We start from the raw sequence: 20,374 nt of genomic DNA, 5'->3' as shown, positions 1-20,374 counted from the left end.
CAGATGTAGGTGATGGGGAGGAAGAAGAAGGTCATTGGTAGCTTGGTGGGGATAGCATTGAATATATAAATTACTTTGGGCACTATGGCCATTTTCATGATATTGATTCTTCCGAACCATGAGCATGGAATGTTTTTGCATTTGTTGTGTCCTTTCTTATTTCCTTGAGCAGTGGTTTGTAGTTCTCCTTGAAGAGTTCCTTTACATCCTTTGTTAGTTGTATTCCTAGGTATTTTATTCTCTTTGTAGCAGTTGTGAATGGCAGTTCATTCTTGATTTGGCTCTCTGTTAGTCTGTTATTGGTGTATAGGAATGCTTGTGATTTCTGCACATTGATTTTGTATCCTGAGACTTTGCTAAAGTTGCTTATCAGTTTAAGGAGATTTTAGGTTGAGACGATGGGGTCTTCTAAATATACAATCATGTCATCTGCAAATACAGACAATTTGACTTCCTCCTTTCCTAATTGAATACCCTTTATTTCTTTTTCTTGCCTGATTGCTCTGGCTAGAACTTCCAATACTATATTAAATAGGAGTGGTGAAAGAGGGCATCCTTGTCTAGTGCCAGATTTCAAAGGGAATGCTTCCAGTTTTTGCCCATTCAGTATGATATTGGCTGTGGGTTTGTCATAAATAGCTTTTATTATTTTAAGATATGTTCTGTTGATACCTAGTTTATTGAGAGTTGTTAGTATAAAGGGCTGTTGAATTTTGTTGAAGGCCTTCTCTGCATCTATTGAGATAATCATGTGGTTTTTGTTTTGGTTTTGTTTAAGTGGTGGATTATGTTTATAGACTTGCATATGTTGAACCAGCCTTGCATCCCTGAGATGAAGCCAACTTGATCATGATGGATAAGCTTTCTGATGTGCTGTTGCAATTGTTTTGATAGTATTTTATTGAAGATTTTTACATCTGTATTCATCATGGATATTGGCCTGAAGTTTTCTTTTTTTGTTGAATCTCTGCCGGGTTTTGGTATCAGGATAATATTGGTCTCATAAAATGATTTGGGAAGGTTTCCCTCTTTTTGGATTGTTTGGAATAGTTTCAGAAGGAGTGGTACCAGCTCCCCTTTGGATGTCTGGTAGAATTCAGTTATGAACCCATCTGGACCTGGGCTTTTTTTGGTTGCTAGGCTATTAATTGCTGCCTCAACTTAAGCCCTTGTTATTGGTCTATTCAGTAATTTATCCATTTCTTCCAGGTTTACTGTTTTGTGTGCATAGAGTGCTTTGTAGTCATCTGATGGTAGTTAGTATCTCTGTGGAATCTGTGGTGATATCCCCTTTATCATTTTTTATTGCATCTATTTGATTCTTCTCTCTTTTTTTCTTTATTAATCCGGCTAGCAGCTCTGTCTTTTTTGTTGATCCTTTCAAAAAACCAGCTCCTGGATTTATTGATTTTTTTGAAGGGTCTTTTTGTATCTCTATTGCCTTAAGTTCTGCTCTGATCTTAGTTATTTCTTGTCCTCTTCTAGCTTTTGAGTTTTTTTTTAATCTATCTCCTTTATCTCTTTCAATTTTGATGATAGGGTGTCAATTTTAGATCTTTCCTTGCTTCTCATGTGGGCATTTATTGCTATAAATTTTCCTCTAGACACTACTTTTAATGTGTCCCAGAGATTCTGGTATGTTGTGTCTTCATTCTCATTGGTTTCAAAGAACATCTTTATTTCTGCCTTCATTTCATTGTTTATCCAGTCAACATTCAAGAGCCAGTTGTTCAGTTTCTGTGAAGTTGTACAGTTCTGAGTGAGTTTCTTAATCCTGAGTTCTAATTTGATTGCACTGTGGTCTGAGAGATTGGTTGTTATGATTTCCATTCTTTTGCATTTGCTGAGGAGTGATTTTCTTCCAACTATGTGCTCAGTTTTAGAATAGGTGTAATGTGGTGCTGAGAAGAATGTATATTCTGTGGATTTGGGGTGGAGAGAGTTCTGTAAATGTCTATTAGGCTTGCTTGGTTCAGATCTGAGTTCAAGTCCTGGATATCCTTGTTAATTTTCTGTCTTGTTGATCTGCCTAATATTGACAATGGAGTGTGAAAATCTCCCACTATTATTGTGTGGGAGTCTAAGTCTCTTAGTAAGTTATTAAGAACTTGCTTTATGTATCTGGATTCTCCTGTATTGGGTGCATATATATTTGGGATCATTAGCTCTTCTTGTTGCAGTGATCCTTTTACAATTATGTAATGCCCTTTTTTGTCTCTTTTGATCTTTGTTGGTTTAAAGTCTATTTTATCAGAGACTAGGATTGCATCTCCTGCTTTATCTTGCTCTCCATTTGCTTGGTAAATCTTCCTCCATCCTTTATTTTGAGCCTATGTGTGCCCTTGCATGTGAGATGGGTTTCTGGTTACAGCACACCGATTAGTTTTGACTTTTTATCCAATTTGCTAGTCTATGTTTTTTGATTGGGGCATTTAGCCCATTTACTTTTAAGGTTAATATTGTTATGTGTGAATTTGATCCTGCCATTTTAATGCTAGCTGGTTGTTTTGCCCATTAGTTGATGCAGTTTCTCATTGTGTCAATTCTCGTTACCATTTTTGGAGTGGCTGGTACTGGTTGTTTCTTTCTATGTTTAGTGCTTTTTTTCAGGAGCTCTTGTAAGTCAGGCCTGGTGGTGACAAAATCTCTCAGTAATTGCTTATTCATAAAGATTTTTATTTCTCCTTCATTTATGAAGCTTAGTTTGGCTGGCTATGAAATTCTAGGTTGAAAGTTCTTTTCTTTAAGGAGGTTAAATATTGGCCTCCACTCTGTTTTGGCTTGTAGGTTTTCTGCTGAGAGATCTGCTGTTAGCCTGATGGGCTTTCCTTTGTGGGTAACCTGACCTTTGTCTCTGGCTGCCCTTAGCATTTTTTCCTTCATTTCAGCCCTGGTGAATCTGACGATTATATGCCTTGGGGCTGCTCTTCTTGAGGAATATCTTTGTGTTGTTCTCTGTATTTCCTGGACTTGAATATTGGCCTGGCTTGCTAGGTTGGGGAAGTTCTCCTGGATAATATCCTGAAGAGTGTTTTCTAGCTTGGATTCATTCTCTCTGTCACATTTAGGTTTGCCCATCAAATGTAGATTAGGTCTTTTCACATAATCCCATATTTCTTGGAGCTTTGTTTATTTCTTTTCACTCTTTTTCTCCAATCTTGCTTTCTCATTTTATTTCATTGAGTTGATCTTCAATTTCTGATATTGTTTCTTCTGCTTGGTTGATTTGGCTATTGAAACTTGCATGTGCTTCACAAAGTTCTCTTGTTGTGTTTTTCAGCTCCATTAAATCATTTATATTCTTCTCTAAGTTGTTTATTCTCATTAGCATTTCATCAAACCTTTTTTCAAGGTTCTTAGTTTCTTTGCATTGGGTTAGAACATGTCCTTTTAGCTCATAGATGTTTGTTATTGCCCACCTTCTGAAGCCTGTTTCTGTCAATTGAACAGATTGATTCTCCATCCACCTTTGTTTTTTTGGTGATGATGAGTTGTGATCCCTTGGAGGAGGAGAGGTGTTCTGATTTTGGGTGTTTTCATCCTTTTTTGTGCTGGTTTCTTCACATCTTTGTGGATTTATCTACCTGTGGTCTTTGCAATTGGTGAATTTCGGATGGGGTCTCTGAGTGGACGTTCTTTTTGTTGATGTTATTTCTTTCTGTATTTTAGTTTTCCTTCTAACAGGCAGGCCCCTCTGCTGTAGGACTGCTGGAGGTCCACTCCAGACCCTGCTTGCCTGGGGTTCACCTGCAGTGGCTGCTGAACAGTAAGGGTTGCTGCCAGTTTCTTCTCCTGTTATCTTTGTCCCAGAAGGATAGCTGTCAGATGTCAGCCTGAGCTCTCCTTTATGAGGTGACTCTTTGGATATACAGGGGTCAGGGAGCTGCTTGAGGAGCCAGTCTGTTTCTTAAAGGAGCTCAAGTGCTGAGCTGTGAGCTTCTGTTTTCTGTTTAGAGCTGCTGGGCAGGTACGTTTAAGTCTGCTGTATTGGAACTCATAACTGCTTTTTTCCCCGTGCTCTGTCCTGGGACGGTGGGGCTTTATTTATAAGTTCTGACATGCTGCTGCCTTTTTTCAGAGCTGCCCTGCCCAGCAAGGAGGTAGCCTAGTCAAAGTCCACCAGCAGAGGCGTTGCTGAGCTGCCATGGGTTCTGCCCAGCTGCTGTGTGAACTTCCTTGGGTTTTGTTTATAGAGGTATAGTTAGAACTGCCTTGGTAATGGCAGTCTGCCTTAGTAATGGCGGACCACCTCTGTAATGGCAGACTGTCTTGGTAGTGGCAGACTGCCTCAGTAAAGGTGGATGCCCTTCCTCCAACAGAGCTGGTCTGTCCCGGGTCTAGCTGCACTTGCTGCGAATCTCTCAATCCAGAGCATTTCAGATTGCCAGTCTTTGTGGCGGTGGGTCCTGCTGAGCTAAACCACCTCGCTCCCTGTTTCAGCCCCCTTTTTTCCAGTTGAATGGGCAGATCTGTCTCCCGGACATTCCAGGCGCTAGTTGAAACTGCCGCCCAGATTTCTGTGAGTTTTTGTGTGGAGACCTGCTGTGCTGGCTGAAACAGCCATGCTGGGAACTCATGGTGCTTTTCAGCTTGGGAATCTCCTGGTCTGTGGGCAGTAATAATTCATTTGGAAATGTGGTGTTCACTCACCCTCTGCATTTTTCTCACTGGGAACTGCACTCCAGAGCTGTTGGTATTCCGCCATCCTGTGTTTTTCTTTGTAGATACTCTTAGCAGTGAGTTTTCTACCTTAAGTTGATTTATTATTGCTCATTAATATCCTCTTCTTTCTGATTAAATAATTGTCTTTTGCATTTCTTATAGGACAGGTCCAGTGTTAATGAAACCCCTCATCATTTGTTTCTCTGGGAAAGTCTTTATTTTTCCATTGTGTTTAAAGAATATTTTTTACCAGGAATGTTATCTTAAGGAAATTTTTTTCCCAGCACTTTTAAATATGTCATGCCACTCTCTCCTGATCTGTAAGGTTTCCTCTGAAAAGTCTGCTGCCAGATATATTGAATCTCCATTGTATATCATTTGTTTCTTTTCTCTTGATGCTTTTAGGATCCTTTATGTTAAACCTTTAGGAGTTTGATTATTAAATGCTTTGAGGTAGTTTTCTTTGGGTTAAATCTGCTTGGTGTTCCATAAGCTTCTTGTACTCAGATATTGATACCTTTCTCTAGCTTTGGGTAGTTCTCTGTTATCTTTTTGAAAAAAACTTTCTACCCCCATCTCTTTCTCTTCCTCCTCTTTAAGGCCAATAACTCCTAGATTGGCCCTTTGAGGCTGTTTTGTAGATCTTGTAGTTATGCTTCATTCTTTTTTATTTTTTCATTTGTCTCCTCTGTGGATTTTCAAATAGCCTGTCTTCAAGCTAACCAATTCTTTCTTCTGTTTGATCAATTCTGCTATTAAGAGACTCTGATGCATTCTTCAGTATGTCAGTTGCATCCTTCAACTGCATAATTTCTGCTCGATTTTTAAAATAATTTCAATTTACTTTAAAAGTTTATCTAATAGAATTTTGAATTCCTTCTCTGTATTCTCTTGAATTTCTTTGAGTTTCCTCAAAATAGCTAAGTTGAATTATCTGTCCGAAAGGTCACATATCTGTTTCTCCAGGATTGGTCCTTGATGTCTTATTTAGTTCATTTGATGAAATCATATATTCTTGTATGGTCTTGATGCTTGTGAATGCTCTTTGGTTTCTGGGCATTTAAGAGTTAGGTATTTATTATAGTCTTTGCCATCTTGGCTTATTTGTATCCATCCTCCTTCAGAAGGCTTTCCAGAGAACTTAGGTGTGTGATTTAAGCCATAGTTGCATTAGGGGTTAGCCCAACCTCTGTAATGTTTTTTTATTTTTTAATTTTTTTTTGCAGACTCTTAGAGGTACTGTCTTGGTGGGCTTGGATACTATCTGGAAGAATTGTCTGAATTACCAGACAGAGACACTTGTTTTCTTTCCTTTCTCCCAAACAAATGGAATCTCTCTTTTTCTCTGTGTTGTCTGGAGCTGGGATTGGAGAGACACACTCCTGTGGCCACCACCACTTAGATTGTGCTGGATCAAACCTGAAGTTAGCATGGCACTGGGTCTCACCCAAAGGCTTGCTGTAACCACTACCTGACTACTGCCTGTGTTCATTCAAGGCCCTTGTGCTCTGCAGTCAGCAAGTGGCAAAGCCAAGCAGGATTGTGTCCTTCCCTTTAGGGTGCAAGTTATCACAGCCCCTGGGCAGGTGCAGAGATGCCATCCTGGAGCTAGGGATTAGAGTCAGAAATGTTAGAAATATACCTCGTGTTCTATTCTACTGTGGCTGGTCTGGCATTCAGACCACTTGACACAGTCCTTCCCACTCTTCCTCTCCTTTCCATAGGCTGAGAAGCCTCACTCTGTGGCCTCTACCACCACAGGCCCACAGGGAGTAATGCCAGGCCACTGCCGATGTTCAGTTTAGGCCCAATGACTCCTTAGTCATCTTGTTGTGGGTATGCAAGGCCTCGGACTCACTCTTTAGGGTGTGGGCTCTCCTCTGTCCCAGGGCATGTCCAGAAATGCTATCTAACAGCTAAAGCCTGGAATCAGGGAAGCCAGGAGCCCTCTTTGTACTCTACCTCACTGTGATTGAGCTTGTACCTGAAGCCACCATGACTAAGTTTTACTCAAGGCCTACAGCATAGTACCTGGGTATCACTGTTCATTCTTTAGGGCTGAAGGTCTGCTTAGTCAATATATGATTGATCCTTCCTGGACTAGGTTGTTCCATTCAAGGAAGCAGTTTCCATTCTCACCCAGGGTGTGTCTAGAAATGTCTGGGAACTAGGACTTGGAATGGGGACTTCACAACCCTGATCAGTGCCCTATCTTATTGTGGCTAAGCTGGTATCTAAGATGCAAGACAGAGTCTTCTTTACTCTTCTCTTTCCTCTCAACCTGAAGGAGGGGATCTTTTTGGAACTGTGCACTCTGCTGCCTCAGGTTGGGGGAAGAATGACACAAGCACTCCCTTAGCATCCCTGGCTGGTATCTCTACAGGTCACTTTCCCCTACAGTCCACTGGCTTAGAGCCCAGATCACTACTAGGACTTTTCTAGGCATTGCAGTCCTTGTGTCATATATTGCCCCTCAAGTTCACTTAGGGCCCCAGAGTACTCCAGCCCATGGTGGTGAGGCTTGCTGGAACTCAAGCTCTGACTGATCAGATGGATGATTCCCCTCTGGCTAGGGCTGGCTTGTATGCTGCTTCTATGGACGGGGGTCAGCTGAGTATAGCCTGGTTCTACTTTACTGTGACAGCACAACACTGAATTCAATGCAAAGCCTCACAATCACAGTGCTCTCCTCCCTTAATCATACAGATTCTCTGCACTGTGAAGCTGCTGCTGAGGGATGGGGGATAGTTGGTGCTGGCAATTCAAGACTTTCTTTCCCACCGTCTTTGGTGCCTCTTTCAACAATATGAAGTCGTTAAAGAGCAAGTTGTTTAACTTCCATGGAATTGTGTGGTTTTGAGATATCTACTTGGTATTGATTTCTATTTTATTTCACTATGATCTGAGTGTATGGTTGGTATAATTTCAATTTTTTTGTTATTTAGGCTTGCCTTATGGCCAAGCATATGGTTGATCTTAGAGTATGTTCTGTGCATGGATAAGAAATATGTGTATTCTGTTGTTGAACATGTGGAGTACTCTGTGTGTATTAGGTTCATTTGGTCAAGTGTTGAACTACGTTCAGAATTTCTTTTTTGGTTTTCTGCTTTGGGTGGTCTAACACTGTCAGTGGGGTATTAAAGTCCTCCACTATTATTATGTGACTAGGTGTTTTTGTAGGTCTGGAAGTACTTAGAATCTAGGTTCTACAGTGTTCAGTACATTTATATTTGGTACCATTAACTCTTCTTGTTGAATTGAACTCTATCATTATGTAATGTCATTATTTATCTGTTATTACTGTTGTTGATCCAAAGTTTGTATTATCTGACATAAAAACATTGACTTCGGCTCTTTTTATTTTCCATTTGCATGATAGATCTTTCTCCAACCCTTTAGTATGAGCCTATTAATTTTGCTACATATAAGATGGATCTCTTGAAGACAGCAGATGGATGGGTTTTGTTTTTTTATTCAACATGCACTTAGAGTCCCTTCTACTTATTTCTTCTCTGATCTATATTATTTCTTTTATTCCACTAATTTTAGGTTTGGTTTGTTCTTGCTTTTCTAGTTCCTTGAGATGCACCATTAGGTTGCTAATTTGAAATTTTTTTCTTTTTTGATGTAGGCATTTATTCTTATAAACTATCATCTTAGTATTGCTTTGCTGTATCCCATAGGCTTTGTTATGCTGTGTTGCTATTTTCATTTGTTTCAAATAACTTTTCATTTTTATTTATTTCTTCATTGACTATTGATCATTCAGGAGCATGTTGTTTAATTTCTATGTGTTTGTGTAGTTTTCTAAGTTCTTGTTGTTGATTTCTAGTTTTATTTTATTATGGTTAGAAAATATACTTCATATTATTTTAATTGTTTTTTGAATTTGTTGAGATCTGTTTTTTAGCTTAGCATTTGGTCTATTCTGAAGAATGTTTCACTTGCTAATGAAAAGAATATTCTATAGCTGTTTGATGAAATGTTGTATTAGGTTCCTTTGGTCTAGAGTGTGGTTTAACTCTGAAGTCTCTGTTGATTTCTTTGTTCGGTCTGGGTAATCTTTCCATTACTGAGTGAGGTGTTGAATTATCCAAGTATTATTGCAATGTATTCTATCTTTCTCTTTATGTCTATTAATGTTTGCTTTGTATATTTGGATTCACCGGTGTTGGGTGCACTGTATTTAGAATTATTATGTTCTCTTGCTAAATGGACTACTTTAGTATGATACAGGGACCACCTTTGTTCTTTTTACAGTGTTTGACTTGAAGTCAATTTTATCTAATATAAATATAGCTATTCCTGCTCTTTTGTGTTTCCATGTGCACATACCATATTTTTTATGCCTTCATTTTCAGTCTATATGTATCTTTATACATGAATATTTTTATAGGCAGCATATAGTAGAATCTTGCTTTTTATCCATTCTGACATTCTCCTTGTTTTTTAAGTAGAGAATATTGTCCAGAGGAAGGTAAGTAGGTTACTAGTTATTCTCTTATAACCTGTAATAAAAGTCCTACATTAGTCTTTTAAATGTTTAGAGATGTTAAAACCTATAACTATCAGCAACATTTGTGTTCTTTTCCAAATTCAAAAAGTAAGCCTATCAAAATATATCTCCTAGTAAAGGTTTTACTATTGTCATGATGTATTTTTACTTGTACATTTCACTAATTCATAGCAATGTGGACCTGCAAGCTGTTGTGATTTTCGAACTTGTGTGCTGAAAGCTGGAGCAACATGTTATAAAGGATTATGCTGCAGAGACTGCCAAGTAAGGTTTAAGTTGTTGAACATCTTTCAGATATGTATCAAATCATGTGCAGGGGACTTTACAACACTTAGACCTACAGCTGTAAATCAATTAAATTACTTTTTAGATAAAGAGAAAGATAATAAATTCAGAACCAGATTTCTGATTTTTGTTAACTTTTCTTAGGGGTTCTATATGCCAATATTTTCACTAAGTTGATGCTGTTGTTTTTTAAGCCTTGATTTAGAGATATTATAGGATTCTTCAATACAGGAGATCTCCATTGAATGGGGCAATTATTTATTTGCATGATATAATATTTATATTATTATAAATAAAAATGTTTTATGGGTTGTGAATAACTATCTATTTATAAGTAATTGAAAGATGCAGCAGATTTCCCTAACTGTATAAGGAATGAAACTCACTAGAAGTAATATTTTCCAAATGGGACATGTAGCATAACATTTAAACTTTGCACTTATTATTCAAAGATCATTTGACTTAAAGACTGTGTTTTAGTTTATACAGTGAAGACATTGACTCCTGTTTTCTGTTTTTCTTTTCAGTTCTCCTAAAATATTATTAACAAGTTTCTCATATGAGAATATCTCTGTTCAATTATCTGTAATGCATTCTACCTTCATGACTGTCCTGGACTGACACAGTTTTATATGTTATTTTCTTAGGCTGTTATTATCTGATTCATTCTTATTTCTGTAATCTTTTTAGTTTCAGCTGAAAGTTATCAATTAAGAATTATAAGATGATGTTTTATTTAAGATTCTTTTTGCAAATTTCCACAATTCTGTGTATGAAAGAGTACATATTTCCATGATTTGAGAGAAAGATTATAGTTGGATTCCTTCCTCTGCAAAGACTCTCATAGTTGAACTGCATTTTTAATCACACTTCTTTTCCATCTGCGGTTATTTGTGTTTCAATTTGTCACAGAATCTTAAAGTATTCCACACTTAGAAACTATGGCTTGAAAAAGTATTTTTAATTTGGAAATTGACTAAATTATGGTATTTTCACTGAAAAGAAATAAATTTTCTAAGCTAAAAGTGAATTTTCTTCTCTTACATTGAAAACACAAATAAAAATTTGACTTTCATCACATCAGATTTGTGTTTTTCTTGTACATAGTCTTTTATTTTAGTCAGTAACATTCCATTTATATTTTAATGTTAGCATTATGATTTGTATAAAAAGTATTAATATACATTAATTAGACTAAATAGAAAATGATTAACACAGTTTTGAAGTAGATACTGATAAACACAGTAATCCTATTTGTAATGCTTTATTTTTTATATTCTAATTTCTCTTAGATTTTACAATCAGGTGTTGAATGTAGGCCAAAAGCACATCCTGAATGTGACATCCCTGAAAATTGTAATGGAAGCTCACCAGAATGTGGTCCTGACATAACTATAATCAATGGACATTTATGCAAAAAAAATAAATTTATTTGTTATGATGGAGACTGCCATGATCTTGATGCACGTTGTGAGTCTGTATTTGGAAAAGGTAATATCTTTTTGGTAGATCTAAATAGCCAGTCCTTAACATTTTTATTAACTGTACCAAGGCAATGGGGAATGTTTTTCATATATATAAAATGTAGAACGTTTTATATAGTATAAAATGTGGACTATTTATATATATAATTTATTATATGCATAAGTAAACAGATACATGCTAATTCTTCTGTTTAATTCTTATGTTTACATTTTTCCATCTTTATTGAAGTATAATTGTCAAATAAAAATGGTATGTTTTTAGGTGTATGATTTTGTTTTGATAGCTGTATATGTTGTGAAATGTTGGTCACAATTAAGCTGATTAACATATCCATCATCTCATATATTACCTTTTCTTTTTTAATCCTTTAAAATGATTTTTATATCTATCCTTTTTGCAGATTTCAAGCATATGATACAATATTGTTTACTAAAGTCACATCGTTGCACATTATATCTCTTGAACTTATTTATTTTGTGTAACTGAAACTTTGTACCCTTTTCTAGCATTTCCCCATTTCTCCTCTTACCTCAGCCTCTTGCAACCAACATTCTACTCTCTGCGTTTTTGAGTTTGACAATTTTAGATTGCATATATAAGTGAGATCATGCAGTATGTATCTCTCTGTATTTAGCTTATTTCAGTTAGCATAATGGCCTCTAGGTTCATCTATGTTATTGCAAATGGCAGGATTTTCCTCATTACTATGACTGAATAATATTGCATTTTGTGTGTTTGCATACATGTTATATCTGTATAAACATATACATTATATATATCACATTTTATTCCATTTATTTGTTTACCTAAGCTAAAAGTGAACTTTCCTCTCTTACACTCAGAACACAAATAAAACTCTGACTTTCATCACATCAAGATTTGTGTTACACTTTTTCAACCAAATAGACCCTGGTTGTTTCCATATCTTGGCTATTGTGAATAATGTAGCAATAAACACGGGGTGCAGATGCCTCTTTTGCAATATTGATTCAGTTCCTTTGAATCTATACCCAGTTGGAGTTTGTTAATCATAAGGTAGTTCTACTTTTAATTTCTAAGGATGCTCCATACTGTTTTCCATAGCAGCTGTACCAGTTTACATTCCCACTGACAGTGTAGGAAGGTTTTTTTCTCCATATCTTCACCAACATTTGTTGTCTTTGATCTCTTTGATAATGATCAGTCTAACAGTTGTGAAGTGGTGTCTCATTGTGGCTTTGTGATTAGCGGTGAGCATCTTTTCATATATGTCTTGATGAATTGTGTGTATTCTTTGGAGAAATGTTTATTCAATCTTTTCTCCATTTTTAATCAGGTTTTTTTTTTTTTTTTTCTTCTGAGTTTTATTAGTTAATGTAATAAATTTTGAAAAAAATATTTTTTTTATATATATATATATATATATATATGATCTGCAAATACTTTATCTTATTTTATAAGTTGGCTTTTCACTCTGTTGATTTTTTCCCTTGTTGTGCAGAAGATTTTTAGGAGATGCCTGTCTTCATCCCCTCACAAAAAACAAAAATAGGCAATTATGTATGAATAATAATGGTTTTAATAGTCTTGTGAAGGCTCCAAGGTCCACCTAAGAACCCTCTAGCAGCACAGCAGAGGAAAAAATGGAGAAAAACTGTAAAGAAGGATTGCTGATTAGAGCAGCACATCTGAGATATATGGAGATGGTTATGAACAAAGAAGGGAGAGGGCTATTAGTATTAGCCACTCAGCATGTGCCCGTCATCTCCAGTAGTCTGCTCTGTAGAGAACAGTGGCATCTTTTATCACTGAGGTAACCAACAGTCATCCCTGCCTTTGCATGGAAAATGAGATCCAACTATGCCTTTCCTCCAAGAAGCAGCTACTCTTTTATAGCTCCGAGACTTGAACAACTACCTCTCCCAATCCTGTGCACACTCCTGACCCTGGAGCTATGGCTCCTGTCTGGATTGTTTGCACTCACACCTCAGGCTAAGAGATAGTGCAGCTATGTGTGAGTCTTCACACTGAACCTGGGAGCTTCTGTTGCTCTATACCCACGTATGCTTAAGACCCTGACTCTCCATGTGCTCCACAAATACCCACTCTACTTCCTACATCGCTACTTACGTGGAAGCAGGATTGTCTTCACCCGAAGCACCAGTGTCACTGCTGCCCTGTACCCTTTAGTCCCTTCATGTGTGTTTGTGATTCAGATGCTGGCTTTGTGGCTACTGCATGGGCACTGTGTATCAGATACCAGTAAGAGAATGCCCTCAAACCAGACCTTGTGGCAAATGAAATTGCCTAGGGCCATGACTTCCCTGGTCGGAGAAAAAGAGCACCAGGACCTCAGGATCCTTTACCATTGAAAACCCAACAGTCTGATTGCTCCTGCAGATACACAGCTTTAGCTGCTCCAGACCCCCTGCTCTGAAGGGTACACTGCTGTGTTTCCCCCAAAGCCAGAACAATCCAATCCCACCCTTCTAACATCCGTTTGCTCACCCATAGAGTAAGATTTTTTTTTAATCAGTGAAAGCATTCCGTAAAGTTTCAAAATGGTGACTGCTTCATCAAATTTGAAGCTATCAATGCAATACAATAAGAAACGTGAAAAACTGAGGAAACTTGTCACCACCAAATGATGCAATAATTTTCTAATAACTGACCCCAAAGCAATAAAGATCTTCAAATTGCTTGAACAGGATTCAAAATAATTATTCCAAGCATACTCAGCAAACTCCAAAAGAACACAGAGAAATAACATATTTTTTTAAATAAAAAATAACCAAATTATTGGCTGAAGAACACAATGAATGACATTAAGATGCAATAGATAACATCTGTAACAGAATTAATGAAGGGAAAGGAAGATCAGTGAATTTGTAGACAGATTACTTTTATGTATACAATGAGAGTAGAAATAAGAAAAAAGAATGAAAAGGAAAGAAGAAAGACTATGGGACTTAGGAAACAGCATCAAGAGAGCTAAGATTCTCATTATAAGAGGTATGAAAAGAGAAGAGAAACAAGGACAGAAAGCTTATGTAAAGAAATAATAACTCAAAACTTCCAAAATCTTGGGAAAGAGATAAATATGAAGGTTTAGGAAGCTCAAAATCCTTCAATCAGTTTTAATTCAAACAAGACTACACCAAGCTCAAAATTCTTCAATTAGATTTATTCCAAACAAGACTGCACAAAGACATGTTACAATAAAACTATCAATAAAGATAATGAAATTTTGAAAAAAGAAAGATAAAAGAAAAGATTAGGTAACATAAGACCACATATAAGTTGAATTTTCTCAGCCGATACTTTGCCAGTGAGGAGAGTGGAATGATATAGTGATAAAAGAAAAAAAGAAAAAAAGGCAATCAAGAATACTTTATCTGGCAAAGCTGTTCTTCAGAAATAAAGGAAAGATAAAACTTTCCAAGACAAAACCTCAGGGAGTTCATTGCCATTAGATCTATCTTACAGCATGTGTAAGAACTCATCAACCATTCACTGCCTTTAGGAGACTCACCTAATACATAAGGACTCACATACACTTAAAGTAAAAGGGTGGTAAAAGGCATTTCATGCCAAAGGACACCAAAAGTGAGCAGGGGTAGCTATTTTTATATCAGACAAAACAAACTTTAAAGCAACAGCAGTTAAAAGAGACAAAGAGGGACATTATGTAGTGGTAAAGAGCCTTGTCCAACAGAAAAATATTACCATCCTAAACACCTATGCATCTAACATGAGCTCCCAAATGTGTAAAACAATTACTAATAGACATAAGAAATGAAATAGAAAACAACATAATAATAGTGGGGGACTTCAGTGCTCCACTCACAGCACTAGACAGTCATCGAGATAGAAAGTCAACAAAGAAAAAGTGGATTTAAGCTATACCTGGGAAAAAATGGACTTAACAGATATATACAGAACATTTCATCCAACAACTGCAGAATACACATTCTATTCAACAGCTCATGGAACTTTTTCTAAGATAGACCGTATGACAGGTCATCAAATGAGCCTCAATAAATTTAAGAAAATTGAAATTATGTCAAGCATTCTCTCAGACCACGGTGAAATAAAACTGGAAATCAACTCCAAAAGGAACCCTCAAAACCATACAAATACATGGAAATTAAGTAACCTGCTCCTGAGTGAGCATTGGGTCAAAAGTGAAATCAAGATGGAAATTAAAACATTTTTTGAACCGAATGACAATAATGACACAACATTTCAAAGCCTCTGGGACACAGCAAAAGTGGTGCTAAGAGGAAAGTTCATAGCCCTAAATACCTCCATCAAGAAGACTGAAAGGGCACAAACTGACACTCTAAGGTCACACCTCAAGGAACTAGAGAAACAAGGACAAACCAAACCCAAACCCAACAGAGGAAAGGAAATAACCAAGAGCAGAACTAAATGAAATGGAAACAACAACAGCAACAACAAAACAATATGAAAGATAAACGAAACAAAAATCTGGTTTTTTGAAAAGATAAATAAAATTGATAGACCATTAGCAAGATTAACCAAGAAAAGAAGAGAGAAAACCCAAATAACCTCACTAAGGAATGAAACAGGAGATACTACAACTGACATCACTGAAATACAAAAGATCATTCCAGGCTGCTATGAACACCTTTACACACATAAGCAAGAAAACCTAGAAGAAATAGATAAATTCCTGGAAAAATACACCTCTCCTAGCTTAAATCAGGAAGAATTAGATATCCTGAAGAGACCAATAACAAGCAGTGAGATTGAAATGGTAGTGAAAAAATTACCAACAACAACAACAAAAGGCCAGAGCCAGATGGATTCACAGCAGAATTCTACTAGACATTCAAAGAAGAATTGGTACCAATCTTTTTGACAGTATTCCACAAGATAGAGAAAGAAGAAACCATTCCTAATTCATTCTATGTAGCCAGCATCACCCTAATACCAAAACCAGGAAAGGACATAACCCCCAAAAGACCAATGTCCTTGATGAACATAGAGCTAAAATCCTTAACAAAATACTAGCTAACCAAATCCAAAAACATATCAAGAAGATAATCCATCATGATGAAGTGAGTTTCATACCAGGGATGTGCAGGGACAGTTTAACATATGCAAGTCTTTAAATGTGATACACCACATAAACAGAATTAAAAACAAAAATTACATGCTTATCTCAATAGATGCAGAAAAAGCATTCAACAAAATCCAGCATGACTTTATGATTGAAACTCTCAGCAAAATTGTCATGCAAGGGACATAACTTAATGTAATAAAAGCCATCTATGACAAACCCAGAGCCAATTGAATGGGGAAATGTTGAAAGCATTCCCTCTGAGAACTGGAACAATACAAGGATGCCCACTCTCACCACTCCTCTTCAACATAGTACTGGAAGTCCTAGCCAGAGCAATCAGACAAGAGAAAGAAATAAAGGGCATCCAAATTGGTAAAGAGGAAGTCAAACTGTCACTGTTTGCTGACAATATGATTATTTATCTTGAAAACCCCAGCGTCCTCCAGAAATCTCCTATAACTAATAAGATAATTCAGCAAAGTTTCCAGACACAAGATTAATGTACGCAAATCTGTAGCTCTTCTATACACTAATAGCAACCAAGTGGAGAATCAATATATATATATTCTTCATTTTTTTATTCTTTTATCACTACATGTTATTAAGTACCAATACATTTTTATTATTTTTTGCCACACAGGGTCACATTTTTAAAGAAATGTAAAGGAAGAAAAACTGTTTCATATTAACTAAGATATTTTATTTATTTATTTATATTGTACTTTAAGCTCTGGGATACGTGTGCAGATCTTGCAGGATTGTTGTGTAGGTATACACATGCCATGGTGGTTTTCTGCCTCCATCCCCAGTCACCTACATTAGGTATTTCTTCTAATGTTATTCCTCCCCAACCTCCCCACCCCCTGCTATTCCTCCCCTGGTTCCTCACCCCCCAACAGACCCCAGTGTGTAATGTTCTTTTCCCTGTGTCCATGTGTTCTCATTGTTCAACACTCACTTATGAGTGAGAACATGTGGTGTTTCTTTTTCTGTTCTTGTATCAGTTTGCTGAGGATGATGGTTTCCTGATTCATTCATGTCCCTGCAAAGGAAATGAACTCATCCTTTTTTGTGGCTGTGTAGTATTTCATGGTGTATATGTGCCACATTTTATTTATCCAGTCTATCTTTGACGGGCATTTGGGTTGGTTACAGGTCTTTGTTATTGTAAACAGTGCCACAGTGAACATACATGTGCTTGTATCTTTATACTAGAATGATTTATTATCCTTTGAGTATATACTCAGTAATGGGATTGCTGGGTCAAATGGTATTTCTATTTCTAAACTCTTGAGGAATTGACACACTGTTTTCCACAATGATTGAACTAATTTACACTCCCACCAACAGTGTAAAAGTGTTCCTATTTCTCCACATCCTCTCCAGCATCTGTTGTCTCCAGATTTATTAATGATTGCCATTCTAACTGGCGTGAGATGGTATCTCAATGTGATTTTGATTTGCATTTCTCTAATGACCAGTGATGATGAGCATTTTGTTCATGTGTTTGTTGGCTGCATAAATATCTTTTCTTTTGAAAAGTGCCTGTTCGTATCTTTTGCCCACTTTTTGATGGGGTTGCATTTGTTTTTTTTTTTTTTTCCTGTAAATTTGTTTTAGTTCTTTATAGATTCTGGGTATTAGCCCTTTGTCAGGTGGGCAGATTGCAAAAAATTTTTCTTATTCTGTTGGTTGCTGGTTCACTCTAATGATTGTTTCTTTTGCTGCGCAGAAGCTCTTAAATTTAATTAGATACGACTTGTCTATTTTGGCTTTAGTTGCCATTGCTTTTGGTGTTTTAGTCATGAAGTCCTTGCCTATGCCTATGTCTTGAATGGTATTGCCTAGGTTTTCTTCTAGGGTTTTTATAGTGTTAGGTCTTATGTTTACGTCTTTAATCTGTTGGGAGTTAATTTTTGTATAAGGTGTAAGGAAGGGGTCCAGTTTCAGCTTTCTGCACATGACTAGCTAGTTTTCCCACCATTTATTAATTAGAGAATTCTTTCCCCATTGCTTGTTTTTGTCAGGTTTGTCAAAGATCAGATGGTTGTAGTTGTGTGGCATTACCTCTGAGGCCTCTGTTCTGTTCCATCGGTCTCTGTTTTGGCAACAGTACCATGTTGTTTTGATTTCTGTAGCCTTGTAGTATAGTTTTAAGTCAAGTAGCGTGATGCCTTCAGCCAGCTTTGTTCTTTTTGCTTAGGATTGTCTCAGCCATGTGGGCTCTTTTTTTGGTTCCATATGGAGTTTAAGATGTTTTTTTTTTTTTTTTTTTCCACTTCTATGACGGTCAATGGTAGCTTGATGGGGATAGCATTGAATCTATAAATTACTTTGGGCAGTATGGCCATTTTCATGGTATTGATTCTTCCTAACCATGAACATGGAATGTTTTTCTATCTGTTTGTGTCCTCTCTTATTTCCTAGAGGAGTGGTTTTTAGTTCTCCTTGAAGAGGCCCTTCACATCCTTTGTTAGTTATTTGTTGTATTCCTAGTTATTTTATTCTCTGTGTAGCAATTGTGAATAGGAGTTCGCTCATAATTTGGCTCTCTGTTTGTCTGTTATTGGTGTATAGAAATGCTTGTGATTTTTGCACATTGATTTTGTATCCTGAGACTTTGCTGAAGTTGCTTATCAGCTTGAGATTTTGGGCTGAGATGATGGGGTCTTCTAAATATACAATCATATCATCTGCAAATAGAGACAATTTGACTTCCTCTTTTCCTAATTGAATACCCTTTATTTCTTTTTCTTGCCTGAGTGCTCTGGCTAGAACTTCCAATACTGTATTGAATAGGAATGGTGAGAGAAAGAGCACCCTTGTCTAGTGCCATTAACTGATATATTTTACCATTTCTGGTGCTCTTCATTTATTTCTAAGGATTGGTATTTCCATCTGAAATCTATTTGCTTTAGTCTGAAGAATTTTCTTTAAAAATTATTTACATGCAGTTTTGTTGATAACAAATTCTATTAGCTACATGTATTTTTTTTGTTCAAACATTTCTTTATTTTGCCTTCAGTATAAACATTATTTTTCCTTGATATAGAAGTCTTGGTTGTAATTTTTTTAAACACTAAAGTTGTTCTATTTTTAATGTTGCTCTTAAAAACCTAGTGTTGATTTTTATCTTTGTTCTCCAATTTGTCTTTCTTAAACGACTTTATTGAGGTATGATTGATGCATAAAAAGCTGTACATATTTAATGTATATAACTCAATGAGTTTGGTGATAAGTATACATCCATGAAACCATCATCACACCAAGGCCATAGATACACTGATCATCTCCCAAAACTTCCTTTCATAATACAAATTATTATTGTAAGATTATTTAATGTAAGATTTATCTTAGAAAATTTTAAGTATCCAGTAAAGTATTATTAGCTATAGGCCCTATGCTGTAAACCAGGGGTCCTCAACACCAGGACCACAGAGCAGTATTGGTCCATGGCCTGTTAGGACCAGGCTGTGTAGCAGGAGGTGACTGGTGGGTGAGTGAGCAAAGCTTCATCTGTATTTACTGTCACTCTCCATTGCTCCCATTACCACCTAAGCTCTCCCTCCCGTCAGATTTCCATAGGAGTGCATATTATGAACTGTGCATATGAGGGATCCAGGTTGTGCACTCCCTATGAGAATCTAATGCCTGATGATCTGTCACTGTCTCCCATCACACCCAGATGGGACTGTCTACTTGCAGGAAAATAAGCTTAGTGCTCTCACTGATTCTACATTGTGGTGAGTTGTATAATTATTTCATTATAAATTACAATGTAATAATAAAAAAAATAAAGTGCATAATAAATGTAATACAGTTGAATTATCCCCAAACCATCCTTCCCACCCTTGTCCCTGGAAAAATTGTCTTTCATAAAACTAATCCTGGTGCCAAAAATGTTAGGAATAACTGCTGTAAACTAGATATCCAGAAATTATTTATCTTGCATAACTGAAACATTTTACCCTTTCACTATCACCTCCCCATTTCCCCTAGTCCCTGGCAATCACCATTCTACACCCTGCTCCTATGAGTTTGACTATTTTAAATTCTACATATAAATGAAATAATACAGTATTTGTCTTTCTGCATTTAGCTTAATTCACTTAACGTAATGTCCTTCAGCTACATCATGTGGTTACAAATAAGATAATTTTCTTCTTTTTAAAGGCTAAAGAATATAATAATATTTCATTTTTCTGTTTCTATATGTATGGCATATATAAAACATATGAACATAGTATATATGGTATATAACCATGTATACTATAATATTATTTTTACTGAATATAGAAGTCTTGGTTGTAATTTTTTTTCAACTCTAAAAAATAAGTAACCCATTTTTTAAAAAATTA

The 20,374-nt window shown here is 36.4% G+C and overlaps 1 protein-coding gene across 1 annotated transcript in view; it reads left to right on the top strand.

Moving 5' to 3' along the window:
- ADAM32 (ADAM metallopeptidase domain 32) overlaps positions 1 to 20,374 on the top strand; it is a 170,973-nt gene that overhangs the window by 86,409 nt on the left and 64,190 nt on the right. Inside the window, exons 13-14 of the mRNA XM_032288017.1 lie at positions 9,350 to 9,442; positions 10,756 to 10,954. Coding sequence (XP_032143908.1) covers positions 9,350 to 9,442; positions 10,756 to 10,954 — 292 coding nt within the window. The remainder of the gene's footprint in view (positions 1 to 9,349; positions 9,443 to 10,755; positions 10,955 to 20,374) is intronic.

This window comes from Sapajus apella, unplaced genomic scaffold (assembly GCF_009761245.1).
Source record: "Sapajus apella isolate SASKATOON/1434 unplaced genomic scaffold, GSC_monkey_1.0 scaffold21, whole genome shotgun sequence".
NCBI classification, from domain to species: Eukaryota; Metazoa; Chordata; class Mammalia; order Primates; family Cebidae; genus Sapajus; species Sapajus apella.
This window is presented reverse-complemented; position numbering and strand designations above follow the sequence as displayed.